The 26576-nt window shown below is 41.5% G+C and overlaps 2 protein-coding genes across 2 annotated transcripts in view; one reads left to right on the top strand and one right to left on the bottom strand.

Moving 5' to 3' along the window:
- Cdkl1 (cyclin dependent kinase like 1) overlaps positions 1–10664 on the top strand; it is a 39849-nt gene extending 29185 nt beyond the window's left edge. Inside the window, exons 6-10 of the mRNA XM_051195936.1 lie at positions 1704–1786; positions 4587–4643; positions 6348–6503; positions 8742–9241; positions 9610–10664. Of these exons, the coding sequence (XP_051051893.1) occupies positions 1704–1786; positions 4587–4643; positions 6348–6503; positions 8742–8849 (404 nt within the window). The 3' untranslated portion in view covers positions 8850–9241; positions 9610–10664. The remainder of the gene's footprint in view (positions 1–1703; positions 1787–4586; positions 4644–6347; positions 6504–8741; positions 9242–9609) is intronic.
- A 627-nt stretch (positions 10665–11291) lies between these two features.
- Dmac2l (distal membrane arm assembly component 2 like) lies at positions 11292–26552 on the bottom strand. Its single transcript, XM_051195935.1, has 5 exons — positions 26455–26552; positions 15362–15473; positions 13504–13712; positions 12839–13010; positions 11292–12152 (listed from the first exon to the last, which is right to left on the bottom strand). The coding sequence occupies exons 2-5, from the start codon at positions 15466–15468 to the stop codon at positions 12038–12040; spliced, it is 603 nt and encodes a 200-aa protein (XP_051051892.1). The 5' UTR covers positions 15469–15473; positions 26455–26552; the 3' UTR covers positions 11292–12037.
- Between the last annotated feature and the right edge of the window lie 24 nt (positions 26553–26576).

The following is a 26576-nucleotide window of genomic DNA, read 5'->3' as shown; positions in this document are numbered from 1 at the left end:
ACATATCCTGAAGGTCATTTTATATAATCATTTTAATGTGCCCATGTGTTGATTGTGACCAGTCACCTGATGTTGACTATAGAATTTTCTACCTGTGGTATCATGTTAGTGCTCAGTTTCAGATTTTTTAATTAGGGATGCCAAACCCGTATTGGGATATGGTGATTCATGCAGGTGTCCTCTGCAACCTGCCTGACAAGCTTTGGATTATTCAGACTCTTTAGTAGAGGAAAAGCCTCAGCCTCCTAAGCATCAAGAAGAAAGGCTGATTTTTCTCGGAACATTTTTATTTCTATCTTTATTTTTGTCTTGCTTTTTCTTTAACATTAAGGGGAGTGGTAAGGACAGAAAAAAGAAAGGGAGGAACAGTTAAGAAATCCATAAGCACACTCCTTTAATCCCAGCACACTTGGGAGGCAGAGAGGTAGGTGGAGCTCTGTGAGTACAAGGCCAGCCTGGTCTACAGAGCAAGTTCCAGGACAGGCTCCAAAGTAATACAGAGAAACCCTGTCTCAAAAAAACAAAAACAAACAAACAAACACAAAACAGGAAAAAGAAATCCATAAGCAATGACTGTTCTTTTCCAAACCAGGGGGTTAGATACTACTGTGCTAAAGAGCCTAATTTAAAGCAGAATTTCTCTGCTCCATAAACTCTTGTATCAACAATCACCATGCAATTTTGTCTTCCCAAAGTACTGCCTGTGGGTGAGGCTATAGTTCCTACTTTTAATATCTCCACCAATGTCTTGTACTTTGTAGCCTCCTCGGAGCTCATGCAGGACCACTCAGACGTCCTTGGCTATTTCCCCCAGTGGCTTCAAGGCACTCTCATGGCACCCTAGCCTTGGCAGGAGAGGCTGGCAGGGCACGGGGATATATGTCTCCCCTACGCACATACATGGAATTAATTTTTAAAGCTAGGGATGTAAGCTAAGGGGTTTCATTATAGCATTTTCAGACATATGAGTCACCATCCCAGAGGCTATACTTTTGCTTGCTTGTCTGCAACAGAGGCAGGTTCTGGATTTGAGTGAAAGGTAAAGTTGTAAATCAAGTGACCCTGTACTACCTTAGCTAGACTTAGCTTAAGAGCTAGGTCCAGTTTGGTGACAGCACCATAGGCTCCTGGATTCCTCTCTGCCTTAGAAAGTGGCCATCTGTGTCCCAGGGAAGCAGCACCTCATTCCATTTTCCCAGCAGAAGTCTTTCACGGTAACATCCCTAGGACTGTACATGAACACACTGCCAGCTCATTTTGTTGCCATGGCTACAGAACGAGTATCATTTAAAAGGAATCTAGAGACTCTGTTCCAGTTTTTTTTGTGCTGTAAGTGCTTCTAAACAGTAGATGACAAAGTTTCCAGTCTGTCATCGACTAGGGAAACAGGAAAAGACGGTTTCTTACAGACAGAAGACCTTCCCTTAGCGCATATGGTTTAGTAGTCAAATACAGTGTAAGCTCACGAGGGCAAGAATCTTGCAGCCTTCGATTTCTGTTCCTGACACACTGTCCCTGTAGAGCTCAGTGTAGGCTGTGCTGAATGGATGCTCCTCCTCATGGATCCTAAGCAGCCGGGGGGGGGGGGGGGGGGGGGGATGACACACGACACGGGACACACAGGTCCATACTACCGTGGTGGAAAGGCACAGCCCCATGTTTCCTACGCAATTCAACTTACTTCTGTCTCTTTTTGTCCAAAGGGGACCTCATTCCCAGGCACCAGCAAGTATTTAGCATGAATCAGTACTTCAGTGGGGTGAAAATTCCAGACCCTGAGGATATGGTGAGTACCTCATTTTGGAGGCAGCTCTTTAGATCAGGCCAGCCAGGTTTTGGTAGTTCCTCACTTTCCTAGGGCCCATGGCTCAGTCTGCATTGAGAATTTTGGCTAAGAGTGAACGACAGAGAACACTGGAGCAAGCTAATGAGCAAGATCCTGGCCTCAGCTTGAACATAGAAGGCCCTGGGAGCAGAGGCTAGCCAGCCCTCCGGGGCAGGGAAGCAAAGCTGACTGTCCAGCCAAACACGGTCACTCAGAGCCAATCAGCTTTTAAACACACCTAAACATCGACTCATCCAGTGCCAGCAGCTACTATCCCCGAGCATGGTACAAATTCCCTTCTCTACGGTGTGCTTACTTCCCAGAACATGGAGTAAAACCTGTTGCTGTATGGTTAATGCGGGGGAAACACTCCTTTAAAAAGGACTAAGAAAATCTAAATGCTCATATCCCCAACCCGCTTTTAATAATTCACCCCAATGAAACTATTAGACAAGGGTATGGAGGCTTAGCCTTTATATCATTCCCTTTCGTATTTGGTAGGAGGTTAAGTTACAGGCCATTGTGCAATAGCTGTCATGGGGCTAATAAACACAATTAATTCTGTGTTTATTCATGTGGAAAATTCTACAGCAGGCTGCCGAGTGAAGAAAGTTGAGTATTGAACAGTATAATTTAAAATAATTCAAATAAATATTTGGTAAAATATTTTTATTAAATGCACATAAAATGTAAAAAAATACGGTAACTTCCGGGAAGTCATGCAAACTTTTACTTTACTTTCTCTTTGAGAGACGGTCTTAGTTTATAGCCCAGGCTAGCCTTGAACTTATAAGAAATTTAATTCCTTATGAATATGAGTGTTTTTGTCTGCATATATGTCTGTGCATTACGTGCATGCCTGGTGCCCTGTTGGATCCCCTGGAAGTGGAGTTACAGATGCTCCTAAGCAGCCATGTGGGTGCTGGGAATTAACCCTCTGTCCCCTGGAAAGGCAGCCTGCACGCCTAACAGGTCAGCCATTTCTTTAGCCCTGGCTTTGAACTTTTGATTCTCTAGCCTCATAATCCTGAGGGATAAGTATGCAAAGTTCTTTACATTTGTTAAATAAATAGTGCAGCTCAGTGGTAGAGTGCTTGTCCTGCAGACCTTGTGAGTTCTTAGCATGACAAATAAAAGAGTAATAATAAAATTTAAGAGCATAATTAAGGTTTGTGAGTGGCGTTTCTACTGTCTGAGAAAGGTGCTTTCAGCTGGAAGCGAACACTTTATTTCCCAGATAGAAGCTCCTTTGGGCCCTTGCAGTTGCCTTCTGTCTTTGTCCACCAGCAAAGTGTCCATTTCCCCACCAGCTTTGGAAAAGTGGGTCATGCTGGGATGCAGAGGCGAGCACAGCACCTGGCTTATGGGAAGCGACCCACTGGCTCCCTTGTGACCTGGACATCCCCAGTTCTGCACCAAATATCCCTTAGCAATTTCCTGGCTGGCTGGCTGCTGGCGAAGCCTCAGAAACAGCCAGGGCTCTATAAATGTAAAGCACCTCTCCTGGGTCCCAGAGGTTGTCCTGCAAGGGATTTCCTGTTGACAGAAACACAGGAAGCAGCAGCACAGGCCTATGCTCGTTGAACATCTGTGCCTTCTCCCTCTGCGGGGTCAGTAACTCTGCCCAGCAAGGCCTGCTGGCGGCTGGGGCTGGGGAACCGGTTCAGCAGGCTGGAAGGGCCTGGTGTATCACAGCCAACGCAGGTCATCCTAGGCCTGGTTCCTGAGATAGGATAGCTGACCTTAGCGATGTCAGTCTGTAGCATTGCTTATGTTAGATAAGTACACAGAGCTATTTAAGTGGTGGGGGCAAAAGCTACTCTCTCAAGGACTAATACAAGATACAAGAGCAAGTTAGGATTTTTTTCCCTCTTGGTAAACGGAGGCACTTCCTTTTTTGGTTATTAGCATGCGATTGAGAATGTGTTGAAGCTGGCTCCCTGTCTAAAATAACACTGCTCTTGAGCTCTGCTCTACAGCCCCAGCCCCATGCACTGATGAGCCTGGCCAATTGCTCCAGCCCTCAGCTCACACTGACACACGCCATGCACTGGGGACACTGATTCTGTTCAGCCTTTTCAGTGAGACAGCTCCCTAACTCACCTATTCAGAGCAGTCCTCCTATTTGCAGTGTTACTCCCAACCAATTGATGGGCATGCCATAGCCTTAATTGGGCAGAGGGAGATGAGAGCATGCTGGGGAGACTCTAAACTGCTGGCTAATCAGAGAAACAGTAGGCACTTGTGGGAAGTGACAACAATGTTCACTCCAGGGATCCAATAAACATGAGTTCATCTGGGTAGGGATAAAATGTGTTTTGAAGTCCCTTTACACAAATGTCAATAAATGCAATGATTAATGCCCACTTTGGTGATGCTGTTAATTTAAGTGTTAAGTTATAGTCGGGAAAGGCGTTTTACACAAAGCTAGGAAAACAAAAGGACTAGTAGCATGGCATGTGCTTCGTTTCTGCCTTTTGTTCCATTTTCTCCCAGCAGTGTTCACTTACAATGCTACCTCATTCGGGAAGAGGAGGGTGTGGTTAGGAAACAAAGTTGGAAAAGCATTTTGGAGGTGGAGGGAGAAGAGGCTTGGGGACAGTCACAAGGAAGTTATCACTGGGAGGTGGGATGGGAAAGGGCGGGGGAGGCGAGGAAGATGCCAGGAAGGTACGTCCTTTGAGTAGACACTCAAAAGAAATTTAGTGAGGCAACTTTAATTAGTCTGCTGTCAATTGAAAGTCCCTTTTCTTTTTGACAGGAAACCCTTGAGTCGAAATTTCCAAACATCTCCTACCCTGCCTTGAGCTTCTTAAAGGTAAAATCATGGCTTTTAAGAGACCAGGAAGCACACACTTGTCAGAATTAAATGTCAATTGATGCAACATTTAACACCATTCTCCTTTGAAAAACATCAGTTTTGGCCTGCAGAGACGGCTCAGAGTTTAAGAGCACTGGCTGCTCTTCCAAAGGTCCTGAGTTCATAACTGTCTGTAACTCCAGTTCAGAGAATCTGACATTCTCACACAGCCATATTCAGGAAAAACACCAACACACACACAAAACAAAGAAATGACAAACCAATCATTAAAAATGCTCTAGCTCCAGAGGTTCTGATGCCCTTTTCTGGCTTCTGCAGGCACTGCACACATGTGGTGCGCAGACATACATGCAGGCAGGCATTAATACATATAAGATACAAACAAACCTTTAAGTAGTCAACTCCTGGATACATTTTTAAAGTTGGTTTATTTATATATTTGTAGAAATGCAGCATATGTAAAATGTGGCACGGAAACACTTTTCAATATATAGCAAACTTCCCAATATTTCAAAAAGCAGTCCAGGTTTGTTCACTGATACCATCTACATGAATGAAACTGTCAATGGACAAACACAAAATTGAGACAGTTCTTGGGGTATAGGGCTGTGAGTGCTATCTGAGAATGAGCTCCACAGTCTGCTTGAGGGCAAAGAAGTAGTTAAGGATGATGTAATACAAAGGGCTATGCCTTTGCTTGTGTACATACATGATTGTGATGCACAGACTGTTTTAGACCTAACTATCAGGTTCTAGAAAGGGGAATGGAAGGATGACAGTGGTGGAGACGGATAACACTATGACTTTATTTCTACCGTGTATGAACCTGATTCCAGAATAAAAGTACAAAACAGTGAACAAATTCTTCCCATTGGCCACTGAACTGAACTTCAAAATCATGTATGTTCTCCCGCGTGGCAGGGCACCGAATGCCTCAAAAACATGAGGAGGAAACCCCGTCCCAACATTTATCTCTTCTATTTCCAACTGATGAGTGTTTAGTGTTTCACAGAAAACTCATTTCTCACTAGTTCTCAAGCTAAAAAAAGAGAAAAAAAGTTGATTTCATACAAGTAGAGAGCGAACTAATGGCCACCAGAGGCAAGGAAGGGTAGGAAGGACGAAGATACAGATGCTGGACAAACAGCACAGGCAGGGGTATGTTCTAACATGCTGTAGCACAGCGGAGCATTTATTATGTAAGTTGTTGCATAGTTGAAGAACCAGAAAAGAGTTAAGTCTCCCAACAGAGAAATGGAAACTGTTTAGGGAAATATGTTGATCACTACACACTTGTGTACATGTATCTAATTATCACTCCCCATACAATTGTATAACGTTCTATGTTGATTAAAAATGGTGAGAATCAGTATTGGAGAGGCTCAGCCGTAAAGAGCACCTGTCCTTGCAGAAGACCTGGGTTTGGTTCCCAGCACCCAAATGGTACACAACCATGTGTAACCTCCTATGCAGGGGATCCAATGCCCTCTTCCGACCTTTGTGGGCATCAGGCACACAGGATGTGGTGTGCATCCATACATGCAGGGGCATTACTACTCATGCACAAAGTTTAAAATCTAGGGGGAAAATTTAAGTAAATTATTTAAAGAAAAATTAAAAATGAATGAATGTGCTCTGTCTTTCAAAGAACATATGTTATTGCAACTTCAAGATGGAAAAAGGGGTTTTCTGGTCTTTCAGGGCTGCCTCCACATGGACCCGGCTGAGAGGTTGACATGCGAAGAGCTGCTGCGGCACCCATATTTTGACAACATTCGAGAAGTTGGGGATTTGACGAGACAACATGACAAGTCAGTGAGGAAGACCCTGAGACAGAGTCGAAAGCACCTGACTGGGGTAAAACTGGTTCACTGCTTTACAGAAACATTCAAGGTTACACTTCCAAATGATCCCATGCTTGTCGCCTGGCTCTGAGTTGGAATCTAGGTTGACTGACAACTGTGGTTTGCAGCCCCAGCATTCTTAGTCCAGAAGAGGGAGACTGGTCATCTGAATTATCAACCAGGGCTTCAGAGACATTTGCTTTTTAAGGCCCTTTCCTGAATCCTAAAGTTGGCCTTGCCATGCTGCTCCTGATGCTACATAGGAGCCAAGCTGTCTGATGTGCACACACTCAGGTTGCAGGTAGATCCATTGTTTCTCATACTTTGGAGAATGGAATCAGACCTTTGTCCTCCTACCTCAAGTGTCAACATTACAGGTTTCTCCTCTAATGAAATTGTTTTCCTTTCTGGTCCTTTAACAGGACCTAGTGGATACCTGCAGGATAGCACATTTAACTACAGAACAGGATCCAGCTGCAAACATGAATGTCGCCTGGTGAAAGTGGTTACATTGCATCAAATTAAATGGCAAAAATCTGTAATAATCTAGAATCTAGATGAGCCATAGGTAAGATAGGTTGGCTGTCCTTGATCACGTTTGGATCCATGTAGATATATATAAGTTTCAAATTATCTTGCCTTCATGTATTAGTTACCTTCTGTAGCTATGATGAAACATCATGACCAAGACCACTTACACATTAAAAAAAAAAAAAAAAAAAAGGCATGTAACTGGGGGCTTGCTTAAGAGTTTTGGAGGGTGAGTCCATGGCCATCATGGTTTGGTGCATGGTGGTAGGCAGGCAGGCACTGGAACAGTAGCTGAAAGCATACATCTTATCCACAGGAAGCAGAGACAGACAGAAAGGCAGACAGACGACAGAGACAGAGAGAGACTGGTAAGGGCTTCTGAAACTAAAGTCCAAGGCCAGTGACACATTTTCTCCAACAAGGCCACACCTCCAAATCCTTCCCCAAACAGTTCCACCAACTAGGAACAAGTATTCAAAATAGTGAGAGCCATTCTCATTCAAACCATACTTAATCTTTCCTTTGTATGCCCTACTTCCTCAAATATACACCTGGATGGTGTGTGGGTGTGTGTGTGTGTGTGTAGCGACAGGGGGGTGGCTGGGCAAAGAAGAGATGGAGAGATTATTAGGAATAATAGCTTTTTAAATGTCAAGATTCTGAGGTAGACCATGGTTAGTCTCTATCAGATAGACCCAATGAGTAAATCAGTTCTCTCCTTTTCTCTTCGAGTTATCTATACAAAGTGTTACTTTGTGTTCAAGAGCAAAGAGACCTGCTACAATAATTTCTATTGGAAAGAACAAAGAACTTCACTGTTAGGTGTATTGAAGTCCTAAAGAACTGTTATATTTAAAAGCACTAAAGAATATCTTTATTCTAGAAACCTAAGGCCACATGGTACAATTAAAAAAATACATAGGCCTATTCTTATTTTCATTTGACATTGACATTATTTTTGTTGTTGTTGTTGAAGCTTGAAGGAAAATGGATGTGTTGCTTTTTAATTATAGGAGTAAGTGGGCAACATGCTTAAGTGTTCTGCACATCTGTTTTCTCTACTAGATAGGGCGTTGGCTTACATGATATTTTCAAACACTGTGAATCTGTTTTGTTCCCCAATAATGCAGATATTACCCACTTTTCCATAGTCTTGGAATGTGTGTGTGTGTCTGTGTTTGTGATGCTAGGGCTGGAATCTAAGGCCTCTCACATGTGAGCAAGCAAGTAGTTATTACTGATACACACCTCCAGTCTTATGTTTTTCCTTTATAACATGGGTTCTGTGTGTTTGTGCATGGTGATGGGAACTTAACCCAAGATCTTGGTTGCATTTGTGTTTTTTTGGAGGGGGGTGGATGGGTCTCCCTACGTAACCCAGGCTGGTTCCATCGTCATCTCACTGCTTCAGTTCCTTGAGTGCTAGAATCACATTTTGTGCCAACATACCTGGCTTGGACTGATATTTTTAAATATAAATATTTAAAATTTAAAATATAAAAATTTAAAATTAAAAATAAATATAAAATATTAAAATATTAAAAATAAATAAAAATAAAAAGTAAATTGAAATGTGTCTCCTTCTCTCAGGTTTTGTATTTTATAAGGGAAAGATTTATTCCTGCCCTCCCAAAGTGACTTCTCTTGTGATGTGTTCTAAATAATAATGGAGTCCACTACATGGCCTAGTTTTGAACCCGACTGTGTTTTATGTTTTCAGTTGCAGTACCTACCTCAGCTAACCAGCAGCAGCATCCTTCCAGCTTTGGACAATAAGAAGTACCACTGTAGTACCAAGAAACTTAACTACCATTTCCCAAACATTTAAGGAGCTAGCAGAGTAATGAAGAAGTGATCCGCATTTTGAAGAAAAGAAACGTACACATTTGATCCCTGTGTTGAGCATACATCAGGCAAAAACACAGACCGAAAGCTGGAGGCCACTTAGCACAATGTGAAGAGAAATTCCAGATCCAGATCCCCATGCTTGATGGAGATGTCCAGAGAAGAAATCAAAAGCTTGGGGTTTCACTGGGTATCCAAGCAGCAGAGCTTAAAGACAGGATATAAACTCTATTTATTGCCATAGCTGTAACAGTAGATGTTGGCAAAAGGACTTATGCTTCAGTTTGCTGTCACATGTGGAAAGCAGACCATATGTATTTCTTTAGATCTGTGCTGCCTTGGGTCCTATCTCTAATGTTTTTAGATCATATTTAGGTGTAAGGAGTAGGTTTTTCCTCCTGCTGCTGGTCTTGTCCTGCCGCCGCGCCAGCCCCAATTAACACAGAGAGACTCTGTATTTGATATAATGCTGTTGGCCAGGTACTAGTTTCTTATCGGCTAGCTCTGTCTTAAGTATTAACCCATTTCTGTTGATCTATGTATTTCCACGTGCTTTCATCTTACCGGAGAGCCGGCTGGCATCCTGCTCTCTCCAGACTTTCCATCTTGACTCCTCCTTACTACTTCCTCTTTCCTCCTTGTCTCCTAGTCCCTCCTATCTTCCTTTCCTATTGGCCAACAGTGCTTTCTTCATTAACCAGTATGAGAAACATATTTACAGAATGACATCTCCCATCATTTAGGTATGATTTTAGTCCCTGAAATCTAAATGTTTGTGATTCTATTTCCTGTTTGCTCTTTCTGGATTTTCCTGTTTTTAAACACGTTTTAGAATATCTAAGTTACTCAAAATATCCAAAGTCTTAAAAGTTAATAGTTTTTGTGCACATATAACTGATGAGATACTTGTACATCTCTTACATACACTTTTATCTTTACCCTAGGAAAGGGATAGAATGAGACCCACAGAATGAACCTGTCAGCCTGAAAATAATTATCAGTTTGTTCTTCAGCTTCAACTTCTTACCTGAAGACTGTTCTATAAGCAAAACTCATACATGATCTGGATTTAGACAGAATTGCTTGTGAACTTTAGACTGAATCAGAAAACATGTAGGTTGTTAATTGATATTCTCTCCTTAAAGTATCTCTTATTTATCTCTTATTACATTATATTATATCATGAATGTCTGTGAACACACACTCATACATTTGTACATGGATGTATGTATACATGCCATGCTGATGATTACAGTACAACAAATAAGGAAGTGGTAAAAATAATACCGAGGAAATTTTGGTTTTAAATGACGAGACTTAAGATTAAAATTACCTTCGATTTGGTTTGTTATTCCCTATGGCAAAGCTGTTCTCCCTGTCCCTGGACGCGGGCAATGTGAGCCCCACACAGCTTTTCACTATCATTTCTGGTCCACGGGCTGCTAGTTCACAGGAGTTCTCGGACATGGATGTAAAGCTCTGTTTTACTGCATCCTCAGAACATTTCTTCTGCATTCTCATTTTCTTCCTGTGTCAATTTCATGACATCACTTGGGCCCATTCACTAAAACCTGTCACCTGTTCAATAATCTTGGCTACTCCAAGGCAAAGTAAGGCTTCCTAAATATATATAGCTTACTCCACAGACATGACAGTGGGTTAAAAACAACTCCAATATTATTCAATTCCTCTTAAATAGCCATGATTTAAGTGACAAGGAAGGATATCAACTTCTGTGAATAGTTAAAATTGCCTTTTCCCCCTTTAAATCAATGAAAATGTATTTGAAAGAAGCAAATGATTGTAACTGCCTCGTTTATCTAGTAGTTTTACAGAAAACTATAGACTACAAAAGACTCTCCAGATGAAATCACCATGAACTGGCTGTTTGGCCACACAGTACTAACCTGAGATGAAAGGGCTTGTCTCTCTTTGGTATGGTCTATTTATGCTTACGCTCAATGGAGCCAGTTTTGCAAACCTCTCCTTCCACATGGAATCGCCACACACCACAAGACCATTTTACATGTCTTCTACCTTGTCTTCGTTTTTATTTACTATTTTTCTGACTTGTAAATGACAGGAATATATGTAATTTGCATATTCCTATGAATTAAAGTGTTTTACTAGAAGCATTGTTAGTTCTAAAAACAGTGAAAGCTCCCATTTCTGCCTGAAAGCTGGACTGCAGAAGGTCATTCCTAGTCAAATTTATGTCCAGTAGCCTGACAGCCAACTATACATACAGAAACCTACATGTGAATCAGCATATCACTAACAACAATAGCTATTTCAAGTAAAAAATTAAAGACTAGGTTTTATCCCCTTGTGACATTCTTTATTAGTGTTTTTCTAGATATAAAATTCATTTTCATATGCATAGTTTTTATGTCTCCTGAGTTCATAGGAAGAAGCATTCAAAGTATTTGAGGGACAGCAAAATTTAGGTTTTAATCAACACACTAACATTTTGTTTGAAGCAGATGGGGAGTAAAGATAGTACAGTTCCTGATTTGTTTTACCAGTAAAACTAGTTGGCTATAGAAAAGAACCTGTGTTCAGTTTTAGCCAGCAGTAGTCCAAGCTTAAGAGCAGGACGGATTAGCCAGCACTTTTCATTCTGAGAAAGGGTATTTTAAAAAGTGTGTTCTATGGAGAGCACAGCGGTACAGGAGCTTGAGTAATGCATGCATGCAGACCCTGGGAGGCAGCGCAGCACGTGCTCACAACACCATTCACACTGCACACAACTGACTCCATCACTGAGTCTGTAACTGAGCTTCAGGTTTTCATAATCGGGCATTCGCAGCAACACACTTCAGTGCCTTTAAGGATGTAAATTACTATAACATCAAAGAGAATATTTGCATTGCAGTTTAAAGAACTCTATGCCAATATCTACACAAAGCCATATCTACAGTATATATGCCAATGAGGAATATATTAGAATTAAATTGTTACATCATATTTTAAAAAGTGATTCCATGTACATAATTTCTCACTTCTAACTATGTAACTTTGGTGAGTCACTTTTGAATATTTATTGCCTGTGTAACATCCACTCTCCATTTCTAAGCCATTTACTCAGTTCTCTTGGTGATTCTGTATATTTATAGTTATTTAGTATCGGCAATTTCAAATGACCCTGTATAGTGAAATCAGACGCTTATTTTACTTCAGGTTTAATTTCAGTTCTAGAGAAGGCAGTGCTGTCTTAAAGACTTGGACAAGATTGTCTTTATCTTTTACTCTAGGAAGATCACTTAAGAACAAGTACCGGAGGTTCCTGCAAACAGAGGAAAAAAAAAAAAACAAAAAAAAAACAAAGTCACACAGTGTGGTCTTTTATGGCTATAAAAATTAATTCCATTTATATGATGTATAGGTGGAAGGTATTCATATCACCCCACACCTTCAAAATGGCTTCTAGAGCAACAGTCTTCGAAGGCCACTTCAAATGAAACTCATGCAAGACTTTAAAATGATAATTTTTCCTTATTTCATGGATATTTCTGGGTCTTTTTATTTCTATATACATAAAAATATATCTCCTTTATACATAAATATTAGTAATAACACAAACAAACAACCCTCCTGGAAGTTGTTTGTTTGTTTTGGATTTTCGAGACAGGGTTTCTGTGTATTGCTTTTGAACCTGTCTTGGAACTAGCTCTGTAGATCAGAATGGCCTTGAAATCACAGAGATCTGCTTGCCTCTGCCTCTGCCTCTGCCACCCGAGTGCTGATATTAAAGGTGTGCGCCACCAATGCCTGGTTCACTCCCTGAAGTTCTTAAAGGCATTCAAGTTTCTGTAAGAGGAAGAAGCCTTGACACCTCAGCTACTGTTGAAAGATAAATTGTTTAGTACTTTGGTTCTAATGTTTCAAACATCTCAAACTGCCTAAAGTACTGAGATTACTGTTATATCCTCTGATTATTCACTTTATTAGGTTTCTGTTTTGGCCACTTACCTAAAATGTCGCAAAGCAATGATGCCATTGTCTGTGACATTCCCACAGGCAATTATTTCCATTTCTAACAGGCTTTTCTGTAATTTTTCAAGTTGACTAAGTCTCTGCAAACAGTTATCTTCAATATAATGACACTTGCATAGCGTTATTTTTTCAACATGCTCTAGGCCCTCTGGGGGGAAAATGCACAGTTTAAGAATTTGTTTTACTATTACCATGACTAACAGGATTGTTCTAGCTTTGACCATTCCATGGAAACTGGAGTGATTGCTCACATGACATATTCATTACACTGCTCGGGCTGAAGTTATATGCCCATGCATTGAAAAGAAAGGATTTCCCATATGCTTAGTCTTATATTACTGAGGGGTTCACAAAGACATAAGTTTGACTAAGATAGTCTGACAAAATCAAACAGGCTTTGATTTTAAGTGAACAAAAGAATACAGAAAGAAGCTTATAAGGGAAAAAGAAAGTTGTATATCACATGATCTCTATTTACTTTGAAGATAAATAAATACCTAACACAGGAATAAACAAACAATTTTACTGAAATGGGGGTAAAAAAAAACCCAACATGACCTTGACTATAACAGTGAGCCAACTGCAACAAAACATTCACTGTAGATCACCTGCATGCCTGAGAAGCGAATGACAGGACTCACCCATGTGATCCAATCCAATGTCCATGATACAAGAATCAGTGGCATCAATTGCTTGAATCTTATATCTGTCCATGGAGCCTCCTGGGAGGCTGTTGTAGTCCTGTAGCCACTTCTGATGGCCACAGTAGCGTACTTTGGCCCCACACCGAAGTAGCCACTCAGATGCTGCCCTGTCAGGGCCAACATCCCTGAGGCGCTCATAATCTACTCTGTTGACAAGGAAACAGAAATAGTTTACTTCCACTGTCACTGGTTTCTTAGTTGTGTTCATCAATATAAATATGAGCCAAAAATACATTTTTATTTCAAGTGACTGAGAAGTGTATTAATGGGATCCATGAAAATAAAAACTGTAGCTCTCTTTAGCTCTTTATGCTTGCTTTTTCTTTCTTTTTACCTTCCTTCCAATTTTTTTTTTTATTCCTTTAGTTTTACTCTCTGGCAAGCTCTAACAAGTTATACCAATATAATTACTAATGTTTTGGAGGCAGACTCTCACTGTGCCAGCCAGGCTAGTCTTGAATTCATGATTTTTTCTCCCCCTTTGCCTACAAAGTGGTAAGATTGTAGGTATGTGATCTCATACCTGGCATGATGGCATTTTATTTTATTTAATGTTTTCATTCTGGGGCTTAAACCTAGGTCCTCCCAGTATTAGGCAAGCATTCATATGTGTCACAGAGCTTGACAGCAGAGATCCCTATCACAATAATGACTATCTGGGGACCAGTTTTCATTACTGATAAACCATTAAAGAGAAGCCAGGCATGGTGGCACACTTTTAATCCCAGCACTTGGGAAGCAGAGGCAGCTGGATCTCTATGAGTTCAAAGCTATCCTGGTCTACATACCAAGTTCCAAGACAGCCAGAGCTACAGAGAGACTCTATCTTAACAAACAAATGATTAAATGGGGAATAATTTTGAAGCTATTTTCAAATTTGTCTCTTTGTGCTATTTAATAATTTCTGCAAATGCCTTTTTCTTTGGAGTCACAATGGTGATATTAAGCAGTTAGAGTTTGTTATACCTGTTTCAATACGGTTTCTATGAATATGCCACATACTAAGTTTTTAGTTTTTATTTATTTCATTTAAATTTTTCTCTATGTAGTCCTGAATGTTCTGGAATTCACTATATAGACCAGGCTGGCCTTGAGTTCACAGAGATTCTCCTACCTCTGTCTCTCAAGTGCTGGGATTAAAGGTGTGAGCCACCACATCTGGCCACATTAAGTGTTTAAACACCAGAGTTCTCCCAATAGGACTCAAAAGGCTAATAACAATCCTCAAGAAGCTAGAGAATGAGGTATTTCAAAGTTACTTATACTGTTGAGTATAAAAAGAATAAAAATTCATTTTAGGTAACTTGAAGGGTATCAACAGATAAGAAAAAAACCCACTTGAGGCTGGAGAGACAGCTTACTGGGAAAGAAAACTTTTTGCTCTTGTAGAGGACCTGGGTTCAGTTCCCAGCACCTACACGGTGGCTCACAACATCTGTAGCTCCAGTTCCAGGTGATGCTGCCCTCCTAACCTTTGTAGGCACCAGGTACACACATGGTGCATGACATCCATTCATGCAGGCAACACACATACATGTAAAGTAAAAAAGAAAAAAATTTTTAAAAAGAAAAGAATCCACTAATAGTCTGTAACTCAGATAAGCAATTTAATATTTTATAATATATTTTTCTGTTTATGTTTTATTTTGTTTGGAAAAATAGGATCATACTATACATACAAAATACATACAAAAATAATTTGAAACACAAGAAATACCAACTAGCCGAAGAGCAATTTAGAACTTGTCCAGTTATAAAAATTCCCACATTTCTTCATTTAATTAGAGTCACTTACTTATTAAACACTGTATTCAACCATTCCCAGAAGTATCTGGAGTCACATGACCATGGGATTTTCTTTAAGCTGCAGAGCTGCCTTGAAATTTTTCCAAACACCGTCATTTGATCTAGACAAACAAAACATGAACTCATCAACCAGAGTCCCACACATCTAGGAACTTACTCCACAGCTCCGTGTTGATTCCATTCTTGTGCCAGTAGCTGATGTTATTGACCAGGCACTCCTGTCTCTAATTCTTGAGTTTTATTTGTTTCTTATTTTCTCAAAATGAGGGGTTGGGCTAGATGATGTCTAAGGTCCCTTCTAGCTTAAATCTCAGTGTTTGAACCTTAATTGTCTGCCTGTTGTCCCTTAATGTTTATGTTCTGCATAAACGCAGACTTGCTCAAACCAGCTCTTCTTCCAATATACATTTCAAAAACAAATGACAAATTATAATCCCATAGGGAATAATGTGACAGGGGTACAGTGTTTCCATCCAGGTAGGGAAAGGAAAACAAAAGCAGATCTACTGAGGGAAGAGACACAGTGAACCACCAGAGCACAGACAAACCCACGCCGGGCAGAAGAGGAGCAATTTCACTTCTCTGACCCTGGGTTTTCTCATCTGTGAAAAGATGATTTGTTCAGATGATTTCCAGATATGAGCCAAGAAAATAATCTTTGATTAAGTCTCAATCGATTTATCTGAATTCAAGTTCTCTAGTTGTGGGCCAGGAGTAAGGGGTGGGGGCTGCAAGGAAAGTAAAATGTGGCCTCCATCTTTGAGGAAATTACAAATTAATCCAGGACAGAGTGGTTCAAGTCACCAAGTAGTTAAAATAAATGACAAGACTTGATGAAAGCCTTGAAAGGGCTAAAATAAGGACAGAGATGATTCAACAGACTACAAAGCCAGGCACAGCTAGGGCAGATTATACGCCATGGCAGGAAAGTAAGGCAGTTTGGCTTGTCCATGGGGTCATGAAGAGTAAGACAATACACTTTCAGGTCAGGAAAGGTCTTGCAGACAGGTTATGTGGACTGCATTCTATAGACAGCAGAGGGTCACTGAGATGTCAGGGTAGAGCATGCCATTGCTGAGGCTGTGCTCCAGGAAATTTACTCAGACAGCAGCATCAAGACCCAATCAAGTAAACTATGGTGACATGGTCCTGTAATCCTAGCTACTTTAGAGGCTGAGGCAGGAGGATCACTGGAGGAAAGGAATTTGAGTTTAGCCTGAGCAATATAGCTATAGTCTGTTTCAAACAAACAAATGAATACAGAATTAGTTAACAAGGCTTCATAGGAAAGGACATAGTCACAGGAGGATAGAATGACATTCGAGTTAAAATTCCATATGACTAACAAACAAATGAATACAGAATTGTACAGAAATAGTTAACAAGGGCTTCATAGGAAAGGACTTAGTCACAGAAGGATAGAATGACATTAGAGTAAAAATTCCATATGATTCAGTAAGGGACATATAGAGACAAGAGCTAGAAGACTTGAAGATGATACTATGCTTTGGTCCTGAATCTGTGGTAGGATGGTGATGTCATTTTCTGAAGCTAATATCAAGAATAGTTTAATGAATAAAGTGCTTGTCCCCAAACATGAGGACCTGAGTTTGAATCTCCAGCATTCATGTAAAAAGCCTATTTGGCAGCATGTACCTATAATCTCAGTATGGGGAAGTACAAACCCTTCACTGGACAGCTAGTCCAGCCTAATTGGTGAGTGCCAGGATCAGTGGGAGACCCTCTGGAAGCTAAGGTGGAAATGTGACAGGGCCTCAGAATGTAACAACTGAGTCCATAATGGAAGCACCACTCAGGCCATAAAACTCAGCACGTAGACAGCATCACCTGCCAAAATGGGAACAAAGACTTAATCCACGGAAGTTTATAGTTATGGGCAAGTCTCATATTGACCTTACTTTTTGGATTCTGTTGTTCTACTTCTGGCTAATTATTCTTTTTAACTAAAGCCTGTCAATATAGAACATGGTCTTTGTACTTAAAAGCTCTCCCTGAGATCCCAAATACCCAGTGTAGTCACCAGTCAACTAATACTTTCTACTGGCTTAAACCAGTCTCTGGTGGATGCCCCACAACAGAGAGATTGAGAACACTCAATGTTGACCCTGACCTTCACACGCGCACACACACACACACATACAAACCAAGATAAGTGAACGGGGGGGGGGGGGCAGGGCTGTGGGCTTAGTTTTCTCATATTCTAAATATGAAGTCCTGGCAGGACTCCTAAGGGTAGACAACCAACAAAATCACTGGAATCAGTCACAGTATTGGAGCTAGAAGGAACTTAGGTCAGCTACATGAAACCTCTCATTTAGAGGTGAGGAAACTGAAGCCTTGATATTAAGTAACATGCTGACACTCTAAATCCTTTCTGGAACAAGGTGGGGCATTAATAAATGCATGTGTCTAAAGGAACTTGCTCAATGTTTCATAGCAATTTGTGTCAGTGTTGCATCTGAACCTAGAACTCTTTCCTACCAGGCAGGGCTCTGGATAATTCTAGAACTCAGATGAGAGAAGACTTAAAAGATACCTGAGTGGGAGAAGTATTTTAGCTGAGGAAATGGTGGGGTGTTGAGACAGTGAAATGTGAAGCCTGGTGATGGAATCTGGGGAAGACCTACTGTTCTCATGCCTCTCCTCTCCCCTCCCCTCCCCTCCTCTCCTGTCTCACCCTACCCCTCCCCCTTTTTTGGCAGGGTTGGGAATTGACCACAGGGCTATTAAATAAGTACTCTCCTATTCAACTGATGGTACCTCTCAGACTCCATCTTTCTACCAAGGCTGTCCATCACCACAAATCTCTGCCTCTGCTACATCCTGCAGTTTCATCCTTGCCAGACTCTTGTTAAAGCTCTCTCCACCTATGCCCACCCCTAATAACTCCTTTGTTGCCATTTACAAATCTGGGCTTTCTCATCCTCTATTCAAGCTATTCCCTCTATTAATTCCACCCCCAACTTCATCTGTGAAAATTTTACCCAACTTCTCATTTAAACGCCACGCCCACCTACTCACTCATTCATAAATGCTCACTGAATAATATTTGCTATATTTAATAAAAGCCAATGGCGAGACAATGCAGCAACAAGAGAAGGTACAAAGAAGGATCCCAACCTGTCATAAAATCCATGGTCTAATGAAAAAGACAGCTGACCTGGAAACACAAATACTTGGTACTTGGAGACTTGGACTGTGTTCAAAAGCCTAAAAGGAGGGCAGGGGAGGGGCAGAGATTCATACTAGAGATTTTTTTTTTTTTGAGGTGGGTCTTAAACAGCGATTAAAAGTTTTCTAGCAAGGTGTGAAGCCACACTCCTTTAATCCCAGCACTTGGTAGGCAGAGGCAAGAGATCTCTGTGAGTTCAAGGCTAGCCTGGTCTACATAGTAAGCTCCAGACCATCCAGGACTACACAGTGAGACCCTGTCTCAAAAACTAAGAGTTTTCAGAAAGGGAGATTAAGCAGGCAGAGCTATAAGAAGAACAAGGATTACTTGCTGATTAGCAGTCTTCAGTGGCCAGCTATCCATTGAATACTTTTGTTGGAGTTACTTTAGTTCATTTTAAAATCTAGTTAAAATAAAGGTAAGGCTAGCCAGCGGTGGTGGTGCACAACTTTAATCCCAGCACTTGGGAGGCAGAGGCAGGCAGATCTTTGTGAGTCTGAGGCCAGCCTGGTCTACAGAATGAGTTCCAGGACAGCCAGGGCTGTTACACAGAGAAACCCTGTCTCAAAAAACTTAAATAAATAAATAAAGGTAAGGCCAGCTTTATTTTAACTATCATTTCTAAAAATGTTAGGTGTTATCCTTAAACCGAGTTATAGTAAAAATTAAATTTATATCTGGAAATAAAAGCTTAAAAATTCTGTGAGTTTTTACAATTCCAACTTCAACTTTGCAGACTGACATCTGAGAAACACTTCCTGCTTGAAACCAAGCAGCCAGCAGTGGCGATGCTCTCTATGTGGAAAGAGGAGACCTCTAGTGGCAACTAAGAAAATGTGACACTAAACCAGTTAAAAGCCTAGTAGAAAGTCGTTGTTGCTATATGACTGATGCAATAAATAATCTAGAAGTTTAAATTATATAAAAAAAACCCCACACTTCTGTTTATTATCAGAAGAAGCCCTAAGTTTATAATAGTGTTTCTAAAATTTGCAATAATGTTCATGAATAAGGGCCAAATCTCTAATGTGCTACTACACACTCACATACATACATATAGATTCACACACACACACACAGACTTGTACATACACACATTCTCACACCGATATTTGAGTTTTCTAAGTAGAGTTGATAGCACTTCCTCATTTGCATAAAGTGAATATTTTATATGTGGAACTTTTGATTATATATATTAGATGCAATTCCTGAATAGACTATTATTGATGACTAGTTTGTTGGCCAAAGACTGAATTAGTTCTTGAGAGTGATAGTGTGGAGAGAGGGGTGGAGCTTCAGAATGGGTAAACATCCCCGTAAATATAACTCTATTCCACTGTAAACTCATAGCTCTTGCTTGATTACTGGGGGTCTGAATCAATTGAAACTGACAGAGTCATCTGTTAGGTGGTAGAAGCAAAAGTCCCGAACCATTCTCAGGCCATCACAGGGTACTCACCAAACTAACTTTTTATTGGCTCTTGCCTGGATAAAAGGTGAACATGATCTCTCAGCTGAGGAGTGTGGCGTCAGTAATACAAATGTCTCTCATTGAAGACATTACAGAGCATAGGAATGAAAGGTAAACTCTTATTTGAAATTACTGAAAGAAACTGTGCAGATCCTCAAATAAGGCAAGCTGAGAATAGCTTGTATATTCTTTCATCCTCCAAAAGTAAGAAGTACATGCTCAAAATCACACACCAGTATAAACAAAGACAAAAGGTGTGACTACAGGCCAACTGGCCCACAGAAGGCTAATCACAGCCTACCCCTCTATGTAGAATTAAATTGACAATATCCTTCTTGTCTTGACCTTTTCCCCTCCAGTACCAGGAACTGCTAGGTCTTGCTCATCCCCATGCTCTACCACTAACCTATAACCCCAGCGAATCAAATAAGCCTTCTACAAACCAAAAGCCATCTCTACTATTCATGAGGCAGATGGTTAAGACAAAACAGTGACAGCATCTAAGGCTGGTGACAAGGAGGAGAAAGTGGACCACTCAAACCCTGCCGGCAGGAAGGTAAAGTGCTACAATCACTTTGGAAATAGTCTAATGGTTATCTAAACAAACTAGAACCCAGACTCTTGAGCATTTATCCCAGAAAAAATGAAAACAGTTTGTACAAAAAACTGCACAAAAATGTTTACAACAGCTTTATTCACAATGCAAGAAGTGCAGACAACTCAGGTGTCTTTCATGGAAATGGCTGAATATAATGCTTATTATAGACATTACAGAAAGCTACCCAGGAATGCGAGGAATATACCACAAGGAGCAATATGAATTATTCTCAAGGGATTATATGTAAGGCCAATCCCAAAACTTAGGTGCTGTATAGTAACAACTGTACAGCATTTTTTATTAACAACTTTGTTAATGTATTTGTGTGTGCCTACAGAGGCCAAAACACTAAGTCTTGTAGAACTGCAGTTAGGTGGCCATGAGCCTCCTGATGTAGGTGTTGGTAACTGAACGCTGGACCTATGCAAGAGCAGTGTGATAACTATTTCTAGTTGTCAACTTGACTACATCTGGAATTAACTAGAACCGAAGAATCTGAGCACACCTGTGAGGAATCTTTCTTAGTTAAATCATTTGAAATGGGAAGACTGACTTCTAATACAGATCTTATGAGGTGGGAAGATCCACCTTTAACATGGGCCACACCTTCTGCTGGCAGCCTACATAAAGGCCATGAAAGAAGAAAGCTCTCTCTCTCTCTCTTGCCTGTGTGCTCTTTCTCTCTCTTGTATTCTGCCTTCTTACCCTTACTCTTGATGGCAAGTTCGTTTATTTTGTAGGACAAGTGTACACACACACACACACACACACACACACACACACACACACACACACACCAATCTGTTATGTTCCTTTAGACGACACTGACTAATTGTGGTACCATGAGTGGTTCTAAAGAAATAGAATCATAAGGATGAATTTTCCTAGCAGGCTTGGTGGTTTCTGGAGCTGACTTTCCAATTCTTTGAAACCTACAGTAACTGAAGGTTTTCCTGGTAGCATGCAGAATGCTATAAATGCAAGGTATAAACTATTTAAAGAACTTACTGAGGTAAATTCATTTGATGATTCTGATTCGTGTCTTGTGAGGAGGAAGGAATTTAGTGACTATACATCAAAAAAGACAAATTGCAAAATAAATAAATAAAAATAAGGAAAATGACTATGCTGGCTGCTTGCTTTTGACATCTGACAATGGAGAAGAATGAACTCAGTGATAGAATTAATGAGATGCACATAAGCAATCTAAAAATTTGTTAAGTGTACACTGGAAAGAGCCCAAGTTGTTGAAAACCCTCATTATAAAACTAGCTGAATCCTTGCCTCAGAAGGCATTGGCAACTAAAGTAAGTGTTGCAAGTTAAGGTTTTTCCCCTGCCGGCTTGGACCCACCATGGCGGCAGCCCCAATTAACACACAGAGACTCTGTATTTGATATAATGCTGTTGGCCAGTTACTTGTTTCTTATCCACTAGCTCTGTCTTAAATATTAACCCATTTCTATTAATCTAAGTATTTCCACATGGTCTTATCTTACCGGAGAGGGGCTGGCGTTGTGTTCTCCCCGGTCTCTACATGTTGCCCTTACTACTTCCTCAAATCCTCCTTGTCTCCTAGTCCCGCCTATCTTGCTTTCCTATTGGCCATCAGTGCTTTATTCATTAACGAGTATGAGAAACATATTTATAAAATGACATCTTCCATCAAGTAAGAGCACTGATTGGGTGGGAATGGGATCCTGTACATTGGGATGGAGATGTGTGGAAAGATCCTTATGAAGCTAAGGACTTTAAAACCTCAAACTCAAACTCTGAAGGGTTTATCTCATTTGGGGAAGTAGTTTCTCTATCCTTAGCTGAGGATGCATCCCTATCCCAAACCCCTGCAGCACTGCCCTCTCTACCCATGTCTGAGGAAATAAACGCTTCATTGTCAGCTGAACTGGCAGTGACCTACTCTGTAGGAGGTGCCAAGCAAGGCAACATTGATGTCCCTCAGTGCTCATCAACAGTTGCCTTTGTACCTGTAACCAGAGTCAAGGCTAAGTGGCCTCCTAGAGGTAAGAAAGAAAGTGTATAGTCCTTGAGGAAGTGTGCTATACCAACCACTAAAGAGCTTGATAAATTTGCTAATTCATTCAAGCAAAATTTTTGGGAAATTATATGGGGATGAATTTTTTTAAAATATGGGATAATGGTGGAAGGAACATAAAACTGGATTAGGTTAAATGTATAGATATGGAGCCACCAAGTGGGGACTCTTTAATATGGAAGCTCACACAGCTTAAAAAAAAAGTCTTAAGTTTGATTGGTCGGTTGGAGAGCTTGTCACAAGATGGCCTACAGTAAAGGAGCTGGTGGCATCTGACACTTTGGCTTAGTGTCCATGAAGGGATTTTAAGGCTCGGGGGAAGTGGAATGCTGGAGTGGGTACTGTAAAACCTGGTTCTCCGTGGGAGGGTCCAGAAGACATGGCCTTCAATAATCCTAAAAAACTCAAAATGATGGGAGTGGCACCATCACATTGAAGAGCTTTGCTGTTGCTTGCTCTCCTACTTGTGCCAGACAACACTGACTTAAACGTGATAGGTTTGAGTTCTGGATTAGCGGGGATCAGGGTGCAGCATTAAACCACCAGAGGCAAAATGGGTATATTTGCTGTAATGGGGGCAGAGGCGAAGCATCTTTATAACAGCCTGACCTGTGTGGAGTTTTGGTTCAGCAAGAAGCCTAAGTTATTGCTTGATCTATGTAAGCAGAAAATCCTAAGAACAAAAGAAAGGAAGGCTACATTGTAGCATAGCACTATGGAATCTAGGCAGCAACCAACTTGTAGACTCCATCCAGTGTAGAGATCTAGAACTCCTTGAATGAAGGAAGGCCAGGTCTCCCTGAGAAAGGACCTTGACCCAAAATTGGGACTTTTAACATTTTGAAAATTTTAAAGACTGCAGGATTCTTTTCTAAGATTTTGTATATAAGTCATCTCCTCCCACAAGGAAGGATGATGGTAGGTTGGCATAATGGTCACATTTGATAGAAGATGACTTTAGTGTCCCATATGTTTTTGTGGTCCATAGGCAGAGTAATAGTTCAAACCAGTGCTGTAGCCCTTTGCTGCCTGAGTGTGGGTCCAGATTCTTTTAACTCATCTTCAGAGCCAGACAGAAATGGATTAACATAAGGGTTATGGGAGTGGGTGTGGCTACCACTGCCCCAGGGAAAGGGCTTGGTCTTGATTCAGAGGTGGGGTAAGCAATCAACTTGGATCTCTAGTGCTCTTTATGTTGCAATGTCAGGAAACGTGGAGCATCCTCATCACGCCCATGCTGGGTAGTATTATGAAGTGAGTGAGGGCCTTCCACCAGAGGATCTACTTGACAAGGGCTGTCCCACCCCTTGGCAGGTCTGGCCCAGCAACAGCGATACCAGCATGCCACACCATTTCATATCATCTACTGACCACTGGGCTTTTAAAGTTATACTTATGTGGCTGGAGAGATGCTCTGCCATTAAGAGCACTCGTTTGATTCCTAGAATCCATATGACAGCTTACAAGCCCTTGAAACTCCAGTTCCAGGGGATCACTTGCCTTCTTATGACCTCCATGGGCACCACACATGGGCTGGAGAGATGGCTCAGAGGTTAAGAGCACTGGCTGCTCTTCCAGAGGTCCTGAGTTGAATTCCCAGCAACTACATGGTGGCTTATAATCTCCTACAATGAGATCTGATGCCCTCTTCTGGTATGCAGGCAAACATGCAGATAGAACATTGTACACATAGTTCTTGCCATTTACTCGTTACCTCACTGGCAATAGGTTTTAAGTATGTTCTTAATTTTCCCTTTCCTAAAGAGCATATTTGATATTTGCTGTCTTTGTATATAGTTTTGTATCAAGCCAAAATCTTTCCTTTAGATTAAAAGGGGAATTGTAGTGAAATACCCACTCTGCTCACACCTGTTGCATTAACCACACCCATTGGATCGTGGGGACAGGTGCGGGCATGACCTTGGAGGACTAGGTCTGGGGTCCCCAAACCCAGCTTGATCTCTTATTTCCTGGTTGGAGACAGAGGGCATCTGGAAGCATCCTTGGGGCTACCAGACTAGGATTTGGGGAAGAGGAACTTGGAAAGTGAGTCATGCAGGAGATGCCATGTAGCTACTGGGAAGACAGGATGCCTTGGCATTCTTTGGAAAGCCAAAACCATGTGGAGATACATTAGTTAATAGAAATGAGTTAATAATTAAGAGAGATCTAGCCAATAAGAAAGAGCCATTGGCCAAACAGTTTGTAATTAATATAAGCCTCTGTGTTCATTTGGGACTAAATGGCTGTAGGGCCAGGCAGAATAGAAAATTCCATCCTTACAACTGCATAAGAACCTACAATTACCACAAATACAGTGAATTTAAAATACAACTATGGCGGTTTGAAAGAAAATGGTCCTCAAAGGGACTACTAGGAGGCCTGGCCTTATTGGAGGAAGTGTGTCACTGTGGAGGTGGTCTTTGAGGTTTCATATAAGCTCTAGATACGACCCAATATCTCAGTCTACTTCCTATTGCCTATATATCAAGACGTAGCCAACACCTTGTCTGCCTACAGGCTGCCATGCTCCTGGCCATGATAATGAATGGAACCTCTGAAAATGTAAGTCACCTCAATTAAATGTTTTCCTTTATAAGAGTAGCCAGGGTCTCTTCACAGCAACAGAAACCCTAACTAAGACACCAATTATCCATGCTATTCACCTGTGATGGAATAATCAGGGAACACTGTTCCTTCCCCACCAATGAATTAAAATGTCTAGTACTGCTAGTATCATAAACCATTCAAACATAATTTAAAAAGCTAATGCTTTGCTGAGTTCAGTGTCTGATGAATATTCTCACAGACACCATGGTCTGCTCAGTGGCACTAGTAAACAGAAACATATCTGAGGTGGAGGTGACAAGATTTCCTTGAGCCTAAGCCAACTGGCTGGCACCAAAATTCAAACCAAGTCCTTCCAGCAATAGTCTGCCATTCATTCTGTTTTGGTCCTGTTAAGCTGTTCTAACCATAAAAAAAAAAAAAACCCAAAAAAAAAAAAAAAAAAACCATCAAGCAGAGCATGGGAATCACACTCACTTTTAAAGTCCTTAGACGATTACATAGCTCCCATTTTCATAGCGGAGGAAACACGACTAAAGTGACCTGCTCCATGAGTGGCTGTTCCAAGACATGGATATTTAAAAACCATGTCTTGGTCCAGTGATTAAGAGAAGGTTGCGGCTGGAGAGAAGGTTCTGTGGTTAAGACTGCTAACTAGTCTTACCCTAGGACTAAGGTTTGGCTCCCAGAGCCCATATGGCGGCTCACAATTATCCAAAACCTCCTGTTCCAGAGGATCTTTACAGCCTTTTCTGGTCTCTGTGGGCTCCTGTGCACACATGTTGCACATTAATTCATGCAGGCACACACACACTCACAAATATATTTTTTTTTTTAAGTACTGAATGATGAGGGACTAAGCTGTCTACTTTCAGCAGCACCAGGCTCAGCTCCCGAAATTTACAAGCTGAATGAACTACATCATCGGGAGCCCCACGAAGGACCCAGAAGCCTCTGGCGCGCTGGAGACGGAGAGAGGCAGGAGGTGGCTCAGCTAGACCCTAGCTCCCGGACCAGGGCGTCGCCAACCGACCAGAGGACATGGCCGAAGGAGAGGCCGCGGCAGCCAGAAGTCACCCCGCCGCGCACAGCCTTCTCTGGCGGCCTAGCGCCGGCGTCCAGTCAAGCCAGCGCCCGCCGAGGCCCGAGACAGCGGAACCACCACCCGGAGCCCTCCTGTGACCTCGCTTCCCTACTCACGACGCGCGGCGTCCCTGCGTCTGGCCGGCCCTTCGCCCTCTGGCTTTTCCCTCCACCGCGTCCGCCCATTGGCCAACGGGGGCCACGCCCACGGAAGGCAAAGGCGGGCATTTCATTGGCCC

Source organism: Phodopus roborovskii, unplaced genomic scaffold (assembly GCF_943737965.1).
Source record: "Phodopus roborovskii unplaced genomic scaffold, PHOROB, whole genome shotgun sequence".
NCBI lineage: Eukaryota > Metazoa > Chordata > Mammalia > Rodentia > Cricetidae > Phodopus > Phodopus roborovskii.
This window is presented reverse-complemented; position numbering and strand designations above follow the sequence as displayed.